Source organism: Oncorhynchus mykiss, chromosome Y, assembly GCF_013265735.2.
Source record: "Oncorhynchus mykiss isolate Arlee chromosome Y, USDA_OmykA_1.1, whole genome shotgun sequence".
Taxonomy (NCBI): domain Eukaryota; kingdom Metazoa; phylum Chordata; class Actinopteri; order Salmoniformes; family Salmonidae; genus Oncorhynchus; species Oncorhynchus mykiss.
In genome coordinates, this window is record NC_048593.1 from 26,135,919 (window position 1) to 26,157,650 (window position 21,732).

General features: G+C 44.6%; 1 protein-coding gene across 2 annotated transcripts in view; it reads left to right on the plus strand.

The window, feature by feature from the left end:
• The window catches only part of LOC110509874 (leucine-rich repeat transmembrane neuronal protein 4), a 139,999-nt gene that overhangs the window by 12,014 nt on the left and 106,253 nt on the right, over positions 1–21,732 (plus strand). For both annotated transcript variants that reach the window (XM_036967882.1, XM_021591052.2), the window contains one exon: positions 1,879–3,440. In XM_036967882.1, coding sequence (XP_036823777.1) covers positions 1,887–3,440 — 1,554 coding nt within the window. In that variant the 5' untranslated portion in view covers positions 1,879–1,886. The remainder of the gene's footprint in view (positions 1–1,878; positions 3,441–21,732) is intronic.

Genomic DNA, 21,732 nt, shown 5'->3' on the forward strand with positions numbered 1-21,732 from the left:
TTTCAATGAAATTACGTTGAACCAACATGGAATAGACATTGAATTGACGTCTAGGCCCAGTGGGATATCAAACCTGGCTACATACTGACCGATTCTCATTATCACCATCAGTGGTTCAATAGTCTGCATCTGCAGTATTTCTTCTATATAATTTCTTGTCCCAAGTAGCAGTAACATTATATCTAAGGACACAGCACAGCATGATCAGATAACTGTTTTTGTCTGTACTTACTGTATATTCAAATGGTTCATGTACAGGTAACTACCAACATAAAGTGTCTTAATAGGGCGTTGGGCCAACACGAGCCAGAACAGCTTCAATGCACCTTGGCATAGATACTACAAGTGTCTGGAACTATATTGGAGGGATCCGACACCATTGTTCCAGGAGAAATTCCATCATTTTGGTGTTTAGTTGATGGTGGTAGAAAACTCTGTCTAAGGGCCACTCCAGAATCTCCCATAAGTGTTCAGTTGGGTTGAGATCTGATGACTGAGAAGGCCATGGCACATGGTTTACATAATTTGAATGCTCATCAAACCATTCAGTGACCAATTGTGCCCTGTTGATGGGGGCATTGTCATCCTATGGGGGAGTAGCCATGGTAGCCAAAATAATGGCCTGCCCAGCATTTTTATACATCAAATAAAATGAAACGTTATTTGTCACATAAGCCAAATACAACAGGTATAGACTTTACCGTGTAATGCTTACTTATGAGCCCTTTTCTGGAGTGGCCCTTAGCGTTATACAAGGTGTACCAGTACTGAGGGGGTACGAGATAGTTGAGGTAATATATAGAGTACATGTACGTACTGTAGGTAGGGGTAAAAGTGACAAGTCATTCAGGATAGATAATAGTGTGAAAGAGTGTGAGTGTGTGGGGCGTCAATATGCATGTGTGTGAGAGTATGTAGGGTGTGTGTGTGTGTATTGGAGTATCGGTGTGGTGTGTGTGTGTGAGTGTATGGGTAGAGTCCAGTGAGTATGCATAGAGCCAGTGCAAGTGGGCCAGTGCAAATAAAAAGGGGGTCAATGTAAATAGTCCGGGTGGCCATTTGATTAACTGTTCAGCAGTCTTATTGCTTGGTAGTATAAGCTGTTCAGGAACCTTTTGTTCCCAGACTTGGCGTTCCGGTACCCCGGTAGCAGAGAGAACAATCTATGACTTGGGTGGCTGAAGTATTTGACTTTTTCTTTTACGTTACATTTTTGTACCTTAATCATGGTGGGATGTTAATTGCTTAATTATCTCATGAACCACACCTGTGTGGAAGCACCTGCTTTCAATCCCCTTTGAATCCCTCATATCCCTCAAGTGTTTCTATTATTTTGGCACTTACAGAACATTTATATATGTTTCTTGTGCACAGCAGAATTGTTTAACTCCATAGAGTTTCTAGAGAACTCTTTATTTGAACTTGGTGGAAGTGAACACCATGATTTACTCAGACCCCTTAACTACTCTGTTATGGTTCAATGTGAAGTGGCTAAATTCTAAATTGATACTCCTCCGGATTTGTGTACACAACCGCCAGCTCCTGAATGTTAATTTGCTGGGAGCCGGGTTGCTTTTATGACTTCTCTTGTTTGCCTTAAGCACTGTGGCGGCTTGTGGGAAGACTAAATTCAGACAGAGACAGGTTGCAGTTAAAGCCAAATTAAAACCACCATTTTCTTCACCTGTTGAATACATTATATCTGAACAGTAAGCAGGTGGTGGTAGTCTTCGGTGCTGATGAATAATTGACCCACATGGTTGATAATAACATGGACCATCATTGCCACCCACATTTAACGTGACAGATGGGTTGTTGTTAGATGCTTTCAGTAAAAAGTGATATTCTCTCTCTCTCTCAATCTGTCCCTCTCTGCAGGCTCTGCTATGCGGCGCCGCTGGCTGATGGTACCGCTGCTCATGCAGGTGTGGCTGGCTGCATCTCCGTCCCTCAGCGAGCGCCCATGCCCCAAAAGCTGTCGCTGTGATGGGAAAATCGTCTACTGTGAGTCAAGCGCCTTTCGTGATGTCCCCAAGAACCTCTCAGGGGGCTGCCAAGGCCTGTCCTTACGTTACAACAGTCTGGCGAGTCTCAGAGCCCGACAGTTTGTGGGCCTCAACCAGCTCATCTGGCTCTACTTGGACCACAACTACATTGCCTCTGTGGACGTACTGGCTTTCCAAGGCGTTCGGAGGCTCAAGGAGCTGATCCTGAGTTCCAACAAGATCACAATGCTCCACAACACCACTTTCCACCCTATACCCAACCTCCGCAACCTGGACCTGTCTTACAACAAACTGGCAGCCCTGCAGCCGGGCCAGTTCCAGGGCCTCCGCAAGCTCCTCAGCCTGCACATGCGCTCCAACTCCTTGAAGAGCATCCCTGTGCGTCTGTTCCAGGACTGCAGAAACCTGGAGTTCCTGGACCTGGGCTACAACCGCCTGCGCAGCATCACCCGCAACGCCTTTTCAGGCCTGCTGAAACTGACTGAGCTGCACCTGGAGCACAACCAGTTCTCCAAGATCAACTTCTCCCACTTCCCACGCCTCTACAACCTGCGGGCGCTGTACCTGCAGTGGAACCGCATCCGCTCCATGAGCCAGGGCCTCACCTGGACATGGACCTCCCTGCAGAAGCTGGACCTGTCTGGCAATGATCTGCAAGAGGTGGATGCTACTGTCTACCAATGCCTGCCCAACCTTCAAACACTCAATCTGGATTCCAACAAACTGACCAACGTGTCCCAGGAGACCGTGTCGGCCTGGATCTCCCTGACCACCATCAGCCTGGCGGGGAATGTGTGGGACTGTGGCCATGTGATCTGCCCCTTGGTGGTCTGGCTGAGGAACTTCAAGGGGAACAAGGAGACCACCATGATCTGCGCCGCCCCCAAGGAGGCCCAAGGTGAGAAGGTCATGGATGCCATAGACACCCACGGTGTGTGTCGGGCTACCGCCATCACTCCCCTCACAGCCAGCACCCGGCCCACCCCCTCTAAAGGCCCAGACCAGACAGAACACCACCCAGCCTACCCCACGCCCCACACCGGAGCTGGGAAGAGGGGAGAGGGATCTAGAGGTGGCCCTGCATCTTCAGCTGTCACCCCACCCATGGAACCACCACCTGAGCATGAGTTTGAGCCTGTGTCCTTTCACAAGATTGTGGCGGGGAGCGTTGCCCTGTTTTTGTCTGTGGCGATGATCCTGTTGGTGATCTACGTGTCGTGGAAGCGCTATCCCAGCAGCGTCAAGCAGTTGCAGGAGCACTCTGCCGCGGCTCGCAAACGGCGGAAAAAAGCTAGAGAGACAGAGCACACGCTGAGCTCCCCACTGCAGGAGTACTATGTGGACTACAAGCCCACCAATTCGGAGGCCATGGACGTGCTTGTCAACGGGACTGGCTCCTGCACCTGCACCATCTCAGGCTCCAGGGAATGCGAGGTATGAACCACACCACCCGCCACCCCTTCTAAACAAATCTCTTCCACAGCGAGGCTGAGGTAAATTCTTACACTGCTTTTGATAGATATTAACATCTGTGGCTTTTACTTTAGTATCTCCCCTCTTGGATTGACTGTATCTCTTTTTTAGAGGTTAGGAATGGTGTGTTGTGACGGGTAGAAGTTATGGATCGCTTTGGGATTTCCTTGAGTAGTTTTCCTTGTGTTCAAAGAAGAGTTTTGGTATTCACTTACACCCTTGTCTCTGTTGAGAGGAAAACGTTGTTTGATGTAAAATTGTGTTGAAACGCAAATAAGTACAACCAATTACATTTACGATCCTAAATAATATCACTAGCTCAAAGTGTGCTGCTGGCTTTTTGTGATAATTCCATGAATTCTGAGAGGTAGTTTCAATTGCTTATTTTGGTGCAGGTTTTTTTTTCTCCAAAATGGCAAAGGCATTGTTTTGTGTGTGTTTACCTTTATCTCGGGTCTGTTTTTGATAAGCCACTTTGTTCAGATTCGTCCCTGGACACTGTTGTGACAGCAAAGAGGTTCAAACTCCATTGATGACTTCATCTTATTCCTGATATAGCAATGACTCACAATGTATTTCCACCTTTGCCTCTCTTTCTTCATCTTACATTCATAATTGCAGGTGTAAGTTACACACACACTCACACAGACCGTGGCCGTAGTCTTGCCTACTACTTACTAAAACGGCATGCTGTGTGCTAATGCTTTTTAAAAGGCACTGTTTAGTTTAACAAATGCAGTAAGCAACACATCTCAGCATACTGTACTAGGCTCATCTACACTGATAATGAGTCATTTAATGCACAAGTTGCGTTTATTCCAGCCGTTGGTTCATTTTGGTACAGCATGTCACCTTATGTGATTATCAGCTGTTGTCAAACACGCTTGGTTCTAGAAGAACGATTCTCTTCCTCAATAGTGAGCAGCAAATTCTAGTAGATGAAAGCCAAAATGAGTATGACATCCTGGCAATTAAAGCATACAACATTTTCTAAATGTCACATACTACAAGACGTTCTATTTTCACAAACCCCACATGCCTGCTATTTAGAACACAGTGCAGGTTTCAGACATGGCCACACGGCCACACACGGCCACACACGGCCTCACACGGCCACACACGGCCACACACGGCCACACACGGCCACACACGGCCACACACGGCCACACACGGCCACACACGGCCACACACGGCCTCACAGCCACACACGGCCTCACAGCCACATACAAGGCCTCACAGCCACACACAAGGCCTCAAAGCCACACACGGCCTCAAAGCCACACACGGCCTCACACGGCCACACACGGCCACACACGGCCACACACGGCCACACAGCCACACACGGCCACAAAGCCACACACGGCCACACAGCCACACACGGCCACACAGCCACACACGGCCTCACAGCCACACACAAGGCCTCAAAGCCACACACGGCCTCAAAGCCACACACGGCATCAAAGCCACACACGTCCTCACACGGCCACACACGGCCACACACGGCCACACACGGCCACAAAGCTACACATGGCCACACAGCCACACACGGCCTCAAAGCCACACACGGCCACACACGGCCACACACGGCCACACAGCCACACACGGCCACAAAGCCACACGCGGCCACACACGGCCTCACACGGCCTCACAGCCACGCACAATTCCAAATTCAATTCCTCAAAGCCACACACGGCCTCAAAGCCTCAAACCCCTCCCCACAAACAAACACACACACACATTATAGTAAAAACAAAAAAGGGACCAACACAACTGAAACGTCACAAAGCATTTTAACCTTACTATAAGATGCTAACCTTATTATAAAATGATTAGCTAGCTGCCCTATAGTACGAGTCACTAACGATGTCCAAAGTATGATGTAGGACTGCAACATTTCCATTTACAGCAACATGTCCTCTAAACAAAATAGACAAACACACACCACACACCACACAGTGGTACATGTACTACTGCAAAGATGCAGTGTCTGAAACTCCCATAAGGAGTGCCACTGCTTGGGAATGTTTAAAATAAAAATAAACAAATGTCCAGTTCTTTTTTGACAACATGGCAGAGTCTCAACAGAGATAAACTAAGCATACATTTCATTGTAATTGAAACGTTTCCATGTACTCCTACTGTCTGTTTTGTCCTCTAAGTTGCACCATCTAAAAAAGGTTGGTTTATATATAATGTGTTGTTTCTCTCAGATAACTTGCATATGGCCTCAAATACGGATCTGAATAAACTGGTCTAAGATCAGTGTTCTCTGTGTTCAATGTGACTGTTAAGCTTTGATTATGCTAAGTGTCTTTTTGTATTCTGACGCTTGCCTTTGAAAACAGTCTGTCTGTCTGTCTGTGTCTGTCTGTCTGTCTGGATTTTGTGGCTTTGGTGAGTTGGCCCACTCATATGCTTTTTTAAATACTTTGTTCCGCAAAATGTTAGCCTTACATGGAAGGCAATTGCTCAAAATGGTTCTTCAGCAAGTACAAAGGTAAAAGATACATTAATATTCCACTGCAATTTCAGGTTATTTTCCCCTTCTCCTTTTGGCAACTCTCATATTTATTCAGGCCTGAAAATGTGACAAGCAAAACAGTGTCTGCTAAAAGGATACAAAAACTTCACATTAAAATATAATGATACTTTTTTCTAATGACATCAGGGTCTTCCCTGAGGTAATTGTATATTTATTTCTTATCAATATCAGGGTCATAAAGTCAGATTGTGAATTGCTTGAAAGCCAATACACCTCAAACACTCTGAGGCTTGCCGGGGGCAAAAATATTATAGAAAAACGTATAGATGCTAGTGTCTTCGGTCGACAATTAGGCATGCGTGAGACTTCAAACATTCACCGCTAGTGAGAGAACAACTCTGTCATCCTCCTAATCCTGTCTCTTACACACTGCGGTTCTGTGCCGTCGCCTTTCGCAGCTCTGTTTGATCCGTTCTTAATGAGGGTGTTAGATCACCGGTATAGCAATCACATTACCTGGAAAGGAAGCAAAGACTGCTCTCCTACTTGGCACTCTGCACTTATATTCTCTACCTGGCTATCTCTCCTTCTTTCTTTCTCTCCTTGTCCTGCTCATGTTATTATCTCTACATCTTCCGTTCTTATTCTCTGGCCCTTTCTCCTCTTTTTCCTTTTAAAATATACTTATACTTATTTAACTTAAGCCTCTACAGTTATTTTATAACATGATCGGCCACTATTCTCTAGTAATGTATATTCAACCCCAGGGTATGTGTGTGTGTCCTGAATTTGTTTATTCCTACTGCGGCATAGAGAATTGTAGCATATAGGTTTACTTGTATTTCAGTATTTATAAAAGACTGTGTGTTTTCAGGTACTTTATGTTAATGGTTGCTGTGTCAATTCATGTCTGCTTTACTTGCATGTTTGAATTGTTGTTGCGGTTGCGTATCTGGATACTTGCGATTGTAATGCAGACCTTTTTCTCCTACGGACAAAAATAACCTTGTCAGGTTATTGTGGCTGACGGTGCCATTAGAGGCATCCTGTGCTGGAGGCACAGCAGCCTGGAGAGCTAGGAGGCAGGCACAACAGACAGGCAAGCTGGCAGGTAGGCAGATAGACAGCTGGAGATACTGGCAGAGGTAGGCTGGCAGGTAGGCAGTGAGACAGGTATAACAGTAGGCTGGCAGCAAGACAGGTGAAAGCAGGTAAGTTTGCAGGGCAGGATACATAGATGGTAGGGAAGTTGGACACACAGACAGAAAAGGCAGTTAGGCAGGCCGAGAAATCGGAAGCCATCCAGACTAGAAGATGGATTGGCAGGGCTGGGTCTACACAGACACACAGACAGCTCTCCACAGACGGCTGTCCATCCTGTGATCACTGCCGCATTTTTTTAGGGAGATCAGAGGTCTGTAGAGCAAAGTCCAGCAGATTGGCCTGTTTTCCTCTCTGGCTGGACCAAACTGCAAGGCAAAAGTGGAAACAACAGAGAAGAAGTATCCTATCAAACCAATATCAAATCCTTTAACCTAATTAAGACCGAGTCAATTAGTATGTCTGTAACTTATTGAGGCAAGCTGTGCTGAATATATCATGATGTGACACACTACTACTCAGATTAACTTTTGAGGAATGCACTATATATTCACAAGTATGTGGACTTCCCTTCAAATTAGTGTATTCGTTTTTTTCAGCCACACACGTTGCTGACAGGTGTAGAAAATCAAGCACACAGCCATGCAATCTCCATAAACAAACAATCGCAGTAGAATGGCCTTACTGAAGAGCTCAGGGACTTTCAACGTGGCACCTTCATAGGATGCCACCTTTCCAACAAGTCAGTTTGTCAAATTTCTGCCCTGCTAGAGCAGCGGCCAACTGTAGGTGCTGTTATTGTGAAGTGAAAACGTCTAGGAGCAACAACGGCTCAGCCGCGAAGTGGTAGGCCACGCAAGCTCACAGAACAGGACCACTGAATGCTGAAGCGCATAGCATGTAAAAATCATCTCTCTTCGGTTACAACACTCACTACCGAGTTCCAAACCGAGTCTGGAAGCAACAATAGCACAAGAACTGTTCACCAGGAGCTTCATGAAATGGGTATCCATGGCCGAGCAGCCACACACAGGCCTAAGATCACCATGCGCATTGCCAAGCGTCGGCTGGAGTAGTGTAAAGCTCGCTGCCATTGGACTCTGGAGCAGTGGAAACGTGTTCTCTGGAGTGAGGAATCACGCTTCACCATATGGCAGTCCGACAGATGAATCTGGGTTCGGCAGATATCAGGACAACGCTACCTTCCCAAATGCATAGTACCAACTGTAAAGTTTGGTGGAAGAATAATAATAGTCTGGGGCTGTTTTTCATGGTTCGGGCTAGGCCCTTTAGTCCCAGTGAAGGGAAATCTTAATGCTACAGCACACACTTACATTCTAGGCGATTCTGTACTTCCAACTATTTCGCAACCATTTGCGGAAGGCCCTTTCCTGTTTCAGAATGACAATGCCACCATGCACAAAGCGAGGTCCATACAGAAATGGTTTGTCGAGGGGCCTCTCGAGTGTTGCAGTGGTCTAAAGACCCAGGTTTAATCCCGGGCTGTATCACAACTGACCGTGATCGAGAATCCCATAGGTCTGCGTACAATATTCCCAGCGTCGTACGAATTAGGGGAGGGATTGGCCGGGATGGGGGAGGCTTTACTTGGTTCATCACACTTTAGCGACTCCTTGTGGCGGACCGGCACCTGCAGGCTGACCTCGGTCGTCAGTTGAATGGTGTTTCCTCTGAACTGTTGGTGCGGCTGGCTTCTGGGTTATACATGTGGGTGTTAAGATGTGCCGTTTGGCGGGTCATGTTTTGGAGGATGCATGCATTGACCTTTACCTCCCGACAACATTGAAATTGGGGGGAAACAAATAAATGGTTTGTCTAGATCGGTGTGGAAGAACTTGACTGGCCTGCACAGAGCCATGACCTCAACCCCATTGAACACCTTTCGGATGAATTCGAACGCAGACTCCGAGCCAGGCCTAATCACCTAATATCAGTGCCCGACCTTAAAGCTATTGTGGCAGAATGGAAGCAGGTCCCCGCAGCAACATCTAGTGGAAAACCTTCCCAGAAGAGTGAAGGCTGTTATAGCAGCAAAGGGGGGACCAAGTCCATATTAATGCCCATGATTTTGGAATGAGATGTTCGACAAACAGGTGTCCGCATATTTTTGGTCATGTAGTGTATATGGTTGAATTCATGCTTTCCTGCTTATGGCGTACGGCACAGTTTCACAGTTCATATACCTTCTTCCTGTGCTTAAGTGCGTGTCTCTGCTTGACTGCATGTGCAGGATATGTACATGTGGGCACATACAAGTAACCTTTGGCTCATGCTAGGCTATTCTTCGAGGTCTCATATATTAGTTAATTTTTTTACCCTTTTCCCATGCTTCTTCAAGCACACATCATGTTTAGTTAATTATCTAGCTATCTTTAGCCTCAGCCAGGCTCCTGCTCTATGGCAGTACTGCTACTGTTGCTGCTGCATAGACTCTAATGCTGTTTGGCTGCATTCCACTGCAGGAAAATGCATGCCACTCATGATTGATGAGCTCTATTCTCCCATGCCGTGGTTTAGTATTCCACCCTCACATGTCCAGCGTACAGCCTTTTCACTTCAGAGGGACAGGATAGATTCAAACACGTGTTTGAAGTCGTTTACCGTCTCAACAACCTGTGTTTTCATCAATGTCATGCATACCAAGTGTTGACTGGCATGAATGGGTGCAAGAGAGAGAGATATTGGGGAGGGAGGGAGGTAGAGAGAAGCAATGGAGGCATGACAGAGAGACAGCATGAGAGAGAGGGTTCGATGAGGGAGCGTGGGCACTCACCCACATACCTTCTCTAGAGTTATCTGGCCCATGAAGCAACCCTGAGAGCACAGCTTGCCATAAATGTTATATATTCTATGTCCGTCTTTCACTTTGAAATATAATGTTCCCTTTCATCGATTAGATTAGCAAGGTAATAAAAGGTCTTCATTGACAAAATCAGCAGTGGATATGTTTGGGATTGATTGTGCCATGACGCCAGCAAGGACACTTATGGACCAGAGCCCCTACATCCAACTCATTGATCGCCTCATGGAAGATCATAATTATTGATTACAATAAAAGAGAGGATACATAATGCAGAACTCCACTCAGCCTCTTTTCATGATTTCAATCACATATATCATTGTGGGACAGAAATGACGGTAACTATACTTGGAAATCTGTCCAGAACCAGCTATTCGTAACCATGGTTGTGACTCCACTTTCTGAGGGTGCTTCACGGGGAGGTGGGATATGCAAAAAACAGATTGTCCAGTTCACACATGCATGTATTATACACTTGTACATGTGTGAAACAGGACAAATATAAGCACCCACCAAATGATGATGGTGATGATTATTATAACTCATGGGAATGTATGTGGAGATTTTCTTAAAATGAGCCTTCATACCCACTGACCTCTATGGGGAATATATCCCACAATGCCCCTCTCATGGTGTCATCTGGTACTTTCTGATTGTTTTTGCATCAGTGGCCAATCAATCATGCTTCATTTCCAGTGATAGAGATATAACAGCTGTTTGGCCTTTGATGGCTGCATCTGTAGAGGGTATAGAGTTTTTAGAGTCTCACTCTGAAGGGATGGGGCTTCTGCTTTCTCATTTCAGACCATTCATCAGTCCATTCAAGTTACAGTACTGTATGTCCTGTTAAGATCAGTGGACATGTTGCCTTTTGCTTTGTGTTGTTACTATCTGAAGTGGGAAGCTTTCCAAAATGCAGCGTAATCAGTGCAAAGGGGGGCTGCACTTTTAATCAGACTATGCCACACACTACTTTGAGTCCATTTCTCTTAGGCTTAAATCTCTCTCTCATTTAATACATTTCTGAATTGCTACTGTAGCTTCTCTCCGCTGACACATTTCAGCTGACTCCCATTTTTACAAAATAGTGAGATTCATATGGTCATAATGCCTTGAGTTATGTCTTTGCACACTCAGGAGGGTAAGAGAAACGGCTATTTTCTAATGTAAGCCTGTGACTAGTGTGGATGTCCTTGTGGTTTGACCCAAGGATGTGGCCCAGTGGCAGCTACGCTGGCATTTCCATGTCAGAGCAGAGATAAACCAACCACTTTCACATTAAAGGATTAGGCAGATAATACTGTTAGTTTTTTCTATTGTTTTAATCAAGGCCCACTACTTCCATTTGCACATAATAATGGGCATGTTAAAGGCAGTAATCAACAGTCAGTGGAATAACCAGATTTAGTTTGACCGCTATAGATGATGAAAGTGGATTAATCCGTGCGGTAGACAGTGCAGTGCTTGAGTGAGATTAAAACTGGCGACTTCAATCTGGCTATCAGTTGAAGCGTGAATTACATCAATAATAAATAAAAAAAAACACCCCCCAAAATACATACAGTAGGTCAGCATGGATAGAATGTAGGACAGAGAAAGGAAAATGTATGTTCATTGGTAAATGGTGAGTGCCTACAGTTTAATTAGTTAAAACCTCCTTCTTGCAAACGTTTTAAATCCTGTCTCACAGAAATACCGGTAGAACACTTTCCAAATCATTTTTTAACATGTTTTAGCTGTTGTATCTGCATTTCTGGTTAAAAAAAAAAAAAAAACTTTGAAAAGTTTTAGTGATTATGTTTACCAGTTCATTCATTCTACTTAAAGGAGATGTGCAGTTAGGTAGAAGTAATACCAACTGAGCTGAAATATACAAAGTTAAATAGAACTATGGAAGGGAAGGGCAAAAGCCAGAGAGCAGGGAAGAGGTGAAGAGTTATTGAAAGAGAGACAGACAGATGGATAGTTGTAGGGAGAGATGTGGACAGAGACAGGCTGCCTGGCTGCACATAGTTCTCACTCTGACCTGAGAGGTACAGCCTGCTTTATTTAGTGCCAATCACAGTTTTTATTGTCTGCGTGGCGCATCATAATTTATTAGGATTATCATAAATTTGTGCTGGGAGCTGGTGCAAGGACACTTGTGCTTCCCCCTCAAAATGAATTACTTGCTGCCAGGCCGGGCGTCAATCAGCCAGAAATGGACTTCTCCAGGTTTTTCCACTTTGCTTTTCCCCAACCTTTCCCTGGAGCTTGGCAAAGCCAAGACCCTGATGAATATTAATCCTGTCATACTCCACCATGGAGAGGGCCAAGGATGTTAGGTGGGGAAGGTCTGAAGGGGCTTGGCTGTTCTCTGTGTCTGTGTGGGGAGTAGAATGAACCAAAGGAACACTCAGCAAAGCCTTCTCCCTCTGTTTTGATTATGCAGGGTGATGCAAGAGCCATTGAAAGTGTCTTCTTGAATGCAGTGGGGAGGCTATATTCTGTCTTTACAAGTAGTAAGGGCCCCCTCTCCCTGGTACTTGCATAAACTGGATTTTGATCCATTGATAATAAATTAAATTACTTACAGTAGGGTTGGCAGATGAGTGTGTAGGCAGGGGAACAAAGGGCAGGATTATTGAGGAAGCTTTGAAGTTTGTGACCCAAGAATACCTTTTGGAGAGTCCTGAAGTATTCTTGGAGCACTCAACAAAAAGTTTTTTTTTAACCTAATAAAGGGATTTTAATTTGATTGCTTTGTCAAAGCCCTGCCCTCTGACTCATTGCACTTCACGTGGGTGTAAGTGTCTTAGCACTGCAAACACTCACCCTCAGCCTATACCCCTTCAGTGCTCAGTGAGTGAGCTCATGACTTTGTGTTTTCCTGCCTATATGATGGGTTCTGGCAGTGCATCTGGTGAGGAGAGAGTATTAAGTTAGACGTGTTTATTTCCTCTTCAAATGAAGTGCTCATTTATGTGACCTCGATTCTCCTCCTAGTCTCCCGTAGGCTCAGACAGCCATGCAGTTAGTGTTAACTTGTTTTTCTGCTGAGATTATTGGCCTTTTCCTTGTGTTTACCTAGTGTAAATCTCCCACGCCCCATTGTGCAAGCTAAGGCATGACGAGGAACATGCAGCACATTACAACGAATGAAGCAGGCAAATCCATGTAACAATATGCAGACGTAGGGGTGTGGGGGGGAAGCTGGCACTGAGCTCAGTGGGAGTATGAGAGGCAGTCAGACTGAAAGCCTAATTAATCCAGCCTCCCTTAATTAGCCTATGTCCCCTCTCTTATGCAAGTTCCAGTGCTCTCTCTCTTTCTCTCTATGTCTCTCTGTCTCTGTCTGTTTTGCCATCTTTCTCCCTCGGCCTGTGAGGACGGTGACAATATGCTGCAAGGTGATAAACAAGCTCTTTTCGCTGTGGAGGGCAGCTTAGGCGGAGGGTGTAGGTGTCTGAGCTGTCGCCTGTGTCGCCGCGAGAGGACGAGACAAAAGCCCAGCTGTAGGGCTGCGGGTGTTTTGGTCTTACATTGTTTTGGGGGAGATCTGCGGCGTGTCTTGCGAGGCAGGTGGTCATTGTGTTGCGTGATGGCACAGAGCCCCGAACACTGCACCTCCCTCCGTGTTCGTGTCGATTACTAATGCATCACTTTGGTGGACCACAGCCCATGCCATTGGTGAACACAGAGAGAGTGGCCTCCAGCTAGACTGGAATGTCAGGCTGTGGCTCTAGCTGCTGTGGCTGGTGCTGCTGCTAAACCATGCCAGCTATGCTGGGAGGCAAGATGTCGGCATGACTGACGTTTCCCTCTCTATGTCCCAGGCGTTCTGTCTGTTACTAGCATAATGATGGCTTAAGTCTGTTATTCCATAGCAGCCCTCCCTGGCCTGACCAATCATCCTGAGTGTACTGCTGATCATGACTAACATTCTCTAGTGCCATGCTGCTGTTTTGATCCGGGTTTCTCCTTGTCAAATGTCTTCGGTGAAGTTTGATGCCAGATTAAGGATAACAAAAGAGATAAAAGTGTTGATATATGAATGACTTGGCTATTTAATGCTAAAAGAAAAACATGTAGAGGCTCACTTTAATTGAAAAGATTTTTACCTTTATCAACATGAACTAATTTATCAGCATAGCACTTCATCGTATTAATGGTAATACCGCATTGTGGAATTAACTTTCATCTCAGTTTATTATGATACATGCTAAGTCAATAACCAGTTCTTTATGGTTATTATTGAAAGCGCAGGCATTAAGGAAAAGTTTACCAATGTAAAACTTGGCTGTTTCTCAATGGTGTTTAATTGCTCACATGCATGTAAAAGACAGCTCCCAACCCCCTTTGGATATATAATAAAGACTATGAAAAATTATGCTGAATAGATGAAGATAATTAAATGAATCTACCTCACTGCCAATGGACCCTGATATGATAAATATCTTTCTGGAAGATATTTTTTCTAAAGATGGTCTATTTGCATATCAAGGTCATAGTTCTCTCCCACTGCGTTTCAACAGGACACTCGCCAGATCTGTTTCTCTCTCTTTTATCATCACACACTCTTTTTCATTTGTGACCTCTCGTTTCCTTGGGGGAGGACACACTTTGTTGGATTATGGGTAATGGAGGAGTGGAGGTAATGGTCAAGGGATGGTTAGAGGTGAAGCTCTCTCTTTGAGTCATGAAATGTAAACATCTCTTTACTTTCTGTCTGCCCTTGGATAATGTGATCATGGCATCCAATGTGTTTGATCTCTCGCATGTTGAGTCGGAATCTATGTACAGTGGTGCAAAAACGTATTTAGTCAGCCACCAATTGTGCAAGTTCTCCCACTTAAAAAGATGAGAGAGGCCTGTAATTTTCATCATAGGTACACTGCAACTATGACAGACGAAATGAGAAGAAAAAAATCCAGAAAATCACATTGTAGGATTTTTAATGAATTTATTTGCAAATTATGGTGTATAAGTATTTGGTCAATAACAAAAGTTTCTCAATACTTTGTTATATACCCTTTGTTGGCAATGACAGAGTTCAAACGTTTTCTGTAAGTCTTCACAAGGTTTTCACACACTGTTGCTGGTATTTTGGCCCATTCCTACATGCAGATCTCCTCTAGAGCAGTGATGTTTTGGGGCTGTTGCTGGGCAACACTGACTTTCAAGTCCCTCCAAAGATTTTCTATGGGGTTGAGATCTGGAGACTGGCTAGGCCACTCCAGGACCTTGAAATGCTTCTTACGAAGCCACTCCTTCGTTGCCCGGGCGGTGTGTTTGGGATCATTGTCATGCTGAAAGACCCAGCCACGTTTCATCTTCAATGCCCTTGCTGATGGAAGAAGGTTTTCACTCAAAATCTCACGATACATAACCCCATTCATTCTTTCCTTTACACGGATCAGTCGTCCTGGTCCCTTTGCAGAAAAACAGCCCCAAAGCATGATGTTTCCACCCCCATGCTTCACAGTAGGAATGGTGTTCTTTGGATGCAACTCAGCATACTTTGCCCTACAAACACTACGAGTTGAGTTTTTACCAAAAAGTTATATTTTGGTTTCATCTGACGATATGACTTTCTCCCAATCTTCTTCTGGATCATCCTAATGCTCTCTAGCAAACTTCAGACGGGCCTGGACATGTACTGGCTTAAGCAGGGGGACACGTCTGGCATTGCAGGATTTGAGTCCCTGGCGGCGTAGTGTGTTACTGATGGTAGGCTTTGTTACTTTGGCCCCAGCTCTCTGCAGGTCATTCACTAGGTCCCCCCCGTGTGGTTCTGGGATTTTTGCTCACCATTCTTGTGATCATTTTGACCCCACGGGTGAGATCTTGCGTGGAGCCCCAGATCGAGGGAGATTATCAGTGGTCTTGTATGTTTTCCATTTCCTAATAATTGCTCCCACAGTTGATTTCTTCAAACCAAACTGCTTACCTATTGCAGATTCAGTCTTCCCAGCCTGGTGCAGGTCAACAATTTATTTTTCTGGTGTCCTTTGACAGCTCTTTGGTCTTGGCCATAGTAGAGTTTGGAGTGTGACTGTTTGAGGTTGTGGACAGGTATCTTTTATACTGATAACAAGTTCAAATAGGTGCCATTAATACAGGTAACGAGTGGAGGACAGAGGAGCCTCTTAAAGACAAAGTTACAGGTCTGTGAGAGCCAAATTTCTGGATTTTTTTTCTCATTTTGTCTGTCATAGTTGAAGTGTACCTATGATGAAAATTACAGGCCTCTCTCATCTTTTTAAGTGGGAGAACTTGCACAATTGGTGGCTGACTAAATACGTTTTTGCCCACTGTATATGCACCATTGAAATGCTTATAAGCTAGTTATTTATAATGTATACTTTAAGATGTTCATATTGGGGGTATTTTTATGATGAATATGTTTCAGGTACATGCCTTTGAAAACCTTGGACCACCTTAAAGGTTTGATTGAACTTCTATACTGTGTAATGTCATGCCCATTTCGATACAGGCAGGGTAGCTTATTGGTTAGACCGGAAGGTTGCAAGTTCAAACCCCCGAGCTGACAAGGTACAAATCTGTCGTTCTGCCCCTGAACAGGCAGTTAACCCACTGTTCCTAGTCCGTCATTGAAAATAAGAAATTGTTCTTAACTGACTTGCCTAGTTAAATAAAGGTAAAATAAATAAATATATAAAGAGTTTCACTTTGTGAAATGTTGCCTCATCTGGCAGAGATGTCCTAAAGGTAAAGCATGGTCCTGCAAAGAGCAACCTCCAATCTCACCTCGAGCAATGACTGGCAGGGGTGGACAACATTGTAACACTGCACCTGTACCCAGTAGAAAGCAACATGTCATTGTAACACTGAGCTGCTAGAGCTGCTGCTTTCAGAGATGGTGTCTTTCTGCCTTACATGTTCCGGTGTCTTTCTGCCTTACATGTTCCAGTGTTTCTTGGTTTGCTTGGTTCTCTCTAGTTGGTCTGTAAAAGCCTGGAGAGTTTGCATCTCTCCCTCCTGTGCCAGCTCAGTCTATGAAGGCTCTACAGTATGTGAGGCTCTCTGGCTCTGCGGTGTAGCTGGTGTCAGCGGTGGTGGCAAACCGTGGTGTGGCAGCAGACTTAACGACCGTAACCCTCAGGCTCCACCATAAGTCTTTAATTGGAAAACGATCTACTTTCTTCTTTTTTGTGACCAACTTATTATTTAGTTTTATAATGCCTTACCATTCCACCCAGCAAACTGAGGTTACCCATCAGTCCCCCTTCCACCTATCCATCCCCTGAGTCTCCCCCGACACCCTCCCCCATACCACCGCTTCCTTGTGGAGCTGAAAGGAAATAAAGTAACAAAAGTCTAAATATATATATATATATATATAAATAATTGATTTGTTTGTGTGGGGCTTTATATATTTGTCCAGGCCTGAATTGTTCCTTGACTAGCACCATTCATTCTCTCTGTGGATAATTCTGATGTTAGAACTTCTAACAGAATCTGATGGGAGAGAGTGGGGTGGTTGGCGTCTTAAAGCCAACATTTGTTTTGCAGCAGTGCTGCCTGCCAGCAGTAATCTTCTCTAATTGATTGAGAGATTCAAGGGGCATTCATCGTTAAGTAACATAATAGTTGCAAAGCATTGAATATTTAAATTCATGCACTTCTAAATTAGTTTTGTAACTTTTCCACAAAAGCTTTTAACTGCAGGGCACTCCCACATCATATGAAGGAATGTGCCTAACTGATTTAGGGGACAAAGTGAACAGTTTGTACTGTAGATGGGTCCAATTTCATTGTAAAATGTATCCATGGTGTTAAATACAGTTTGGATCAAACTTAAAAGGTGCTACACAAAGGATTGAATTTAATTATTGTATAGAAATTTCAGGAAAGGTCCATAATATATCTGCCGCTTATAGTGGAATGATAGCTACTTAACTACTTAACCGCCAATGTTGTGATTGGATGTGATATTTGCCTATTGATTTTTTTCCTCCGGAGCAGCATCTGTTGTTATCGAGTGGAAATCGCTAATTTCCTAGTTCTACACTGTTCGCTCAATTTCAGTTTATGTGAGAAAACAAGAACTTAATAGTATAGGGAATCATTGATGCAGCACTCCATCTCTCTCCTTAGTAAGATAACCCTTACACCACCTGGAGGTACTGTATGTTGGGTCATTGTCCTGTTGAAAAACAAATATTGCCCCACTAAGCCCATACCAGATGGGATGGCTTATCACTGCAGAATGCTGTGGTAGCCATGCTGATTAAGTGTACCTTGAATACTAAATAAATCACAAACAGTGTCACCAGAAAAGCACCCCCACTCCATAACACCTCCTCCTCTATGTTTTACAGTGGGAAATACACATGAGGAGATCATCCCACACCGCGTCTCACAAAGACACAGCGGTTGGAACCAAAAATCGCAAATTTGGACTCCAGACCAAAGGACAAATTTCCACCGGTCTAATGTCCATTGCTCGTGTTTCTTATTATTATTGGAGTCCTTTAGTAGTGGTTTCTTTGCAGCAGGGGATCGGGGTTCAATAGTCCGGGTGGCCATTTGATGAATTTTTCTGTAGTCTCATAGAAAGGGTAGAAGCTGTTAAAGAGCCTTTTGGAACTAGACTTGAAACTCCTGTACCACTTGCCGTGCGGAAGCAGAGAGAACAGTCTATGACTTCGGTTAGTGGAGTCCTTGATCATTTTTTGGGCCTTCCTCTGACACCGCCTAGTATATAGGTCCTGGATCAAATCAAATTTTATTTGTCACATACACATGGTTAGCAGATGTTAATGCGAGTGTAGGGAAATGCTTGTGCTTCTAGTTCCGACCATGCAGTAATATCTAAGTAATCTAACATTTTCATAACAACTACCTAATACACACAAGTGTAAAGGAATGAATAAGAAAATGTACATAAAATTATATGGGTGAGCGATGGCCGAACGGCATAGGTAAGATGCAGTAGATGGTGTAGAGTACAGTATATACATATGAGATGAGTAATGTCAGGTATGTAAACCTTATATAAAGTGGCATTGTTTAAAGTGGATAGTGATACATCTATTACATCCTATTTTTAATTATTAAAGTGGCTAGAGATGAGTCAGCATGTTGGCAGCAGCCACTCAATGTTAGTGATGGCTGTTTAACAGTCTGATGGCCTTGAGATAGAAGCTGTTTTCAGTCTCTCGGTCCCCGCTTTGATGCACCTGTACTGACCTCGCCTTCTGGATGATAGCGGGGTGAACAGGCAGTGGCTTGGGTGGTTGTTGTTCTTGATGATCTTTTTGGCCTTCCTGTGACATCGGGTGGTGTAGGTGTCCTGGAGGGGAGGTAGTTTGCCCCCGGTGATGCGTTGTGCAGATCTCACTACCATCTGGAGAGCCTTACGGCTGTGGGCGGAGCATTTCAGTTTGTCCGTGATGTGTATGCCGAGGAACTTAACTTTCCACCTTCTCCACTACTGTCCCGTCGATGTGGATATGGGGGTGCTCCCTCTGCTGTTTCCTGAAGTCCACGATCATCTCCTTTGCTTTGTTGATATTGAGTGTGAAGTTATTTTCCTGACACCACACTCCGAGGGCACTCACCTCCTCTCTGTAGGCCGTCTCGTTGTTGTTGTTAATCAAGCCTACCACTGTAGTGTCGTCTGCAAACTTGATGATTGAGTTGGAGGCGTGCATGGCCACGCAATCATTGGTGAACAGGGAGTACACCAGAAGAAACGAGGTGGCTGTATCCAGTTGCAGAGGGAGGTGTGTAGTCACAGGTTCCTTAGCTTAGTGATGAGCTTTGTGGGCACTATGGTGTTGAACGCTGAGCTGTAGTCAATGAACAGCATTCTCACATAGGTTTTCCTTTTGTCCAGATGGGAAAGGGAAGTGTAGAGTGCGATTGCATCATCTGTGGATCTGTTAGGGCGGTATGTGAATTGGAGTGGGTCTAGGTTTTCCCGGGATGATGTAACCAGCCATAACCAGCCTTTCAAAGAACTTCATGGTTACTGACGTGAGTGCTACAGGGCTGTAGTCAAGTAGGTAGGTTACTTTCACTTTCTTGGGCACAGGCACAATGGTGGTTTGCTTGAAACATGTAGGTATTACAGACTCGGTTAGGGAGAGGTTGAAAATGTTATTGAAGACACTTGCCAGTTGGTCAGCGCATGCTCTGAGTACATGTCCTAGTGATCCATCTGGCCACACGGCCTTGTGAATGTTGACCTGTTTAAAGGTCTTGCTTACATTGGCTACGGAGAGCGTGATCACATAGTCGTCCGGAACAGCTGGTGCTCTCATGCATGCCTCAGTGTTGCTTGCATCGAAGCGAGCATAAAAAGCATTTAGCTCGTCTGGTGTGCTCGTGTCACTGGGCAGCTCACAGCTGGGTTTGCCTTTGTAGTCCATAGTGGTTTGCAAGCCCTGCCTCATCCGTCAAAGCAGGTGTAGTAGGATTCACTCTTAGTTCTGTATTGACGCTTTGCCTGTTTAATGTTTCGTCTGAGGGGGTAGCGTAATTTCTTTATAAGTGTCTGGATTAGTGTCCCACTCGTTGAATGCCACAGCTCTAGCGTTTAGCTCAGTGCGGATGTTGCCTGTAACCCATGGCCTCTGGTTGGGATATGTACATACGGTCAATTTGGTGATGGCGTCGTCGATGCAGTTATTGATGAAGCCGGTGACTGATGTGGTATACTCCGCAATACCATTGGATGAATCCCGGAACATATTCCAGTCTGTGCTAGCAAAACAGTCCTGTAGCGTGGCATCCGCGTCATCTGACCACTTCTGTATTGAGCGAGTCACTGATACTTCCTGCTTTAGTTTTTGCTTGTATACAGTAATCAGGAGGTTAGAATTATGGTCAGATTTGCCAAGTGGAGGTTGAGGGAAAGCTTTGTATCTGTCTCTGTGTGTGGAGTAAAGGTGGTCCAGAGTTTTTTTTCCCCCTCTGGTAGAAATTATTTAAAAATGGATTTAAGTTTACCTGCATTAAAGTCCCCAGCCACTAGGAGCTCCATTCCTGGATTAGCATTTTCTTGTTTGCTTATGGCCTTTTACAGCTTGTTGAGTTCTGTCTTAATGCCAGCATCGGTTTGTGGTGGTAAACAGGCGGCTATGAAAATTATAAATTGAAACTCTTGGTAAATAGTGTGGTCTGTAGCTTATCATGTACTCTATCTCAAGTGGGCAATACCTCGAGACGTCCTTAATATTAGACATCGTACACCAGCTGATATTGACAAATATACACACCCCCACACCCCTTGTCCTACCAGATGTAGCTGTTCTGTCCTGCCGCTGCACGAAAAAAATGAATATTACAGTTAATGTTCTGTTGGTAGGATAGTCTCGAAAGGATATCATCCAGTTTATTCTCCAGTGATTACACGTTGGCCAATAGAACGGATGGTAGAGGCGTGTTACCCACTCGCTGACGAATTCTCACAAGGCACCCCGATCTCCACCCCCTGTATTTCTGTCTTTTCTTCACACAAATGACAGGGATTTGGGCCTGGTCTCAGAGAAGCAGTATTTCCTTCACGTTGGACTCATTAAAGATTAAAGTTTGAGGTGAGTAATCGCTGTTCTGCTATCCAGAAGCTCTTTTCGGTCATAAGAGATGGTAGCAGCACATTTTGTACAAAATAAGTTACAAACAATGCCGTTTTCAGGATGCCATATTCTGTTCCAGGTAGCCCATTCCTGCAGTCAAATGACCAACTCGCATCTAGGGGTCTCATGGGTGAAATGTCATTCACATGTGTATTAACTTTATATTTTCATATAAAAAAAACGCTGAAAATAAAGTGTTTCTATGTCAAACAGTTTGGTTATATTTCAGTATTCTGTGGTGTATTTAAAGTGTATTATTGA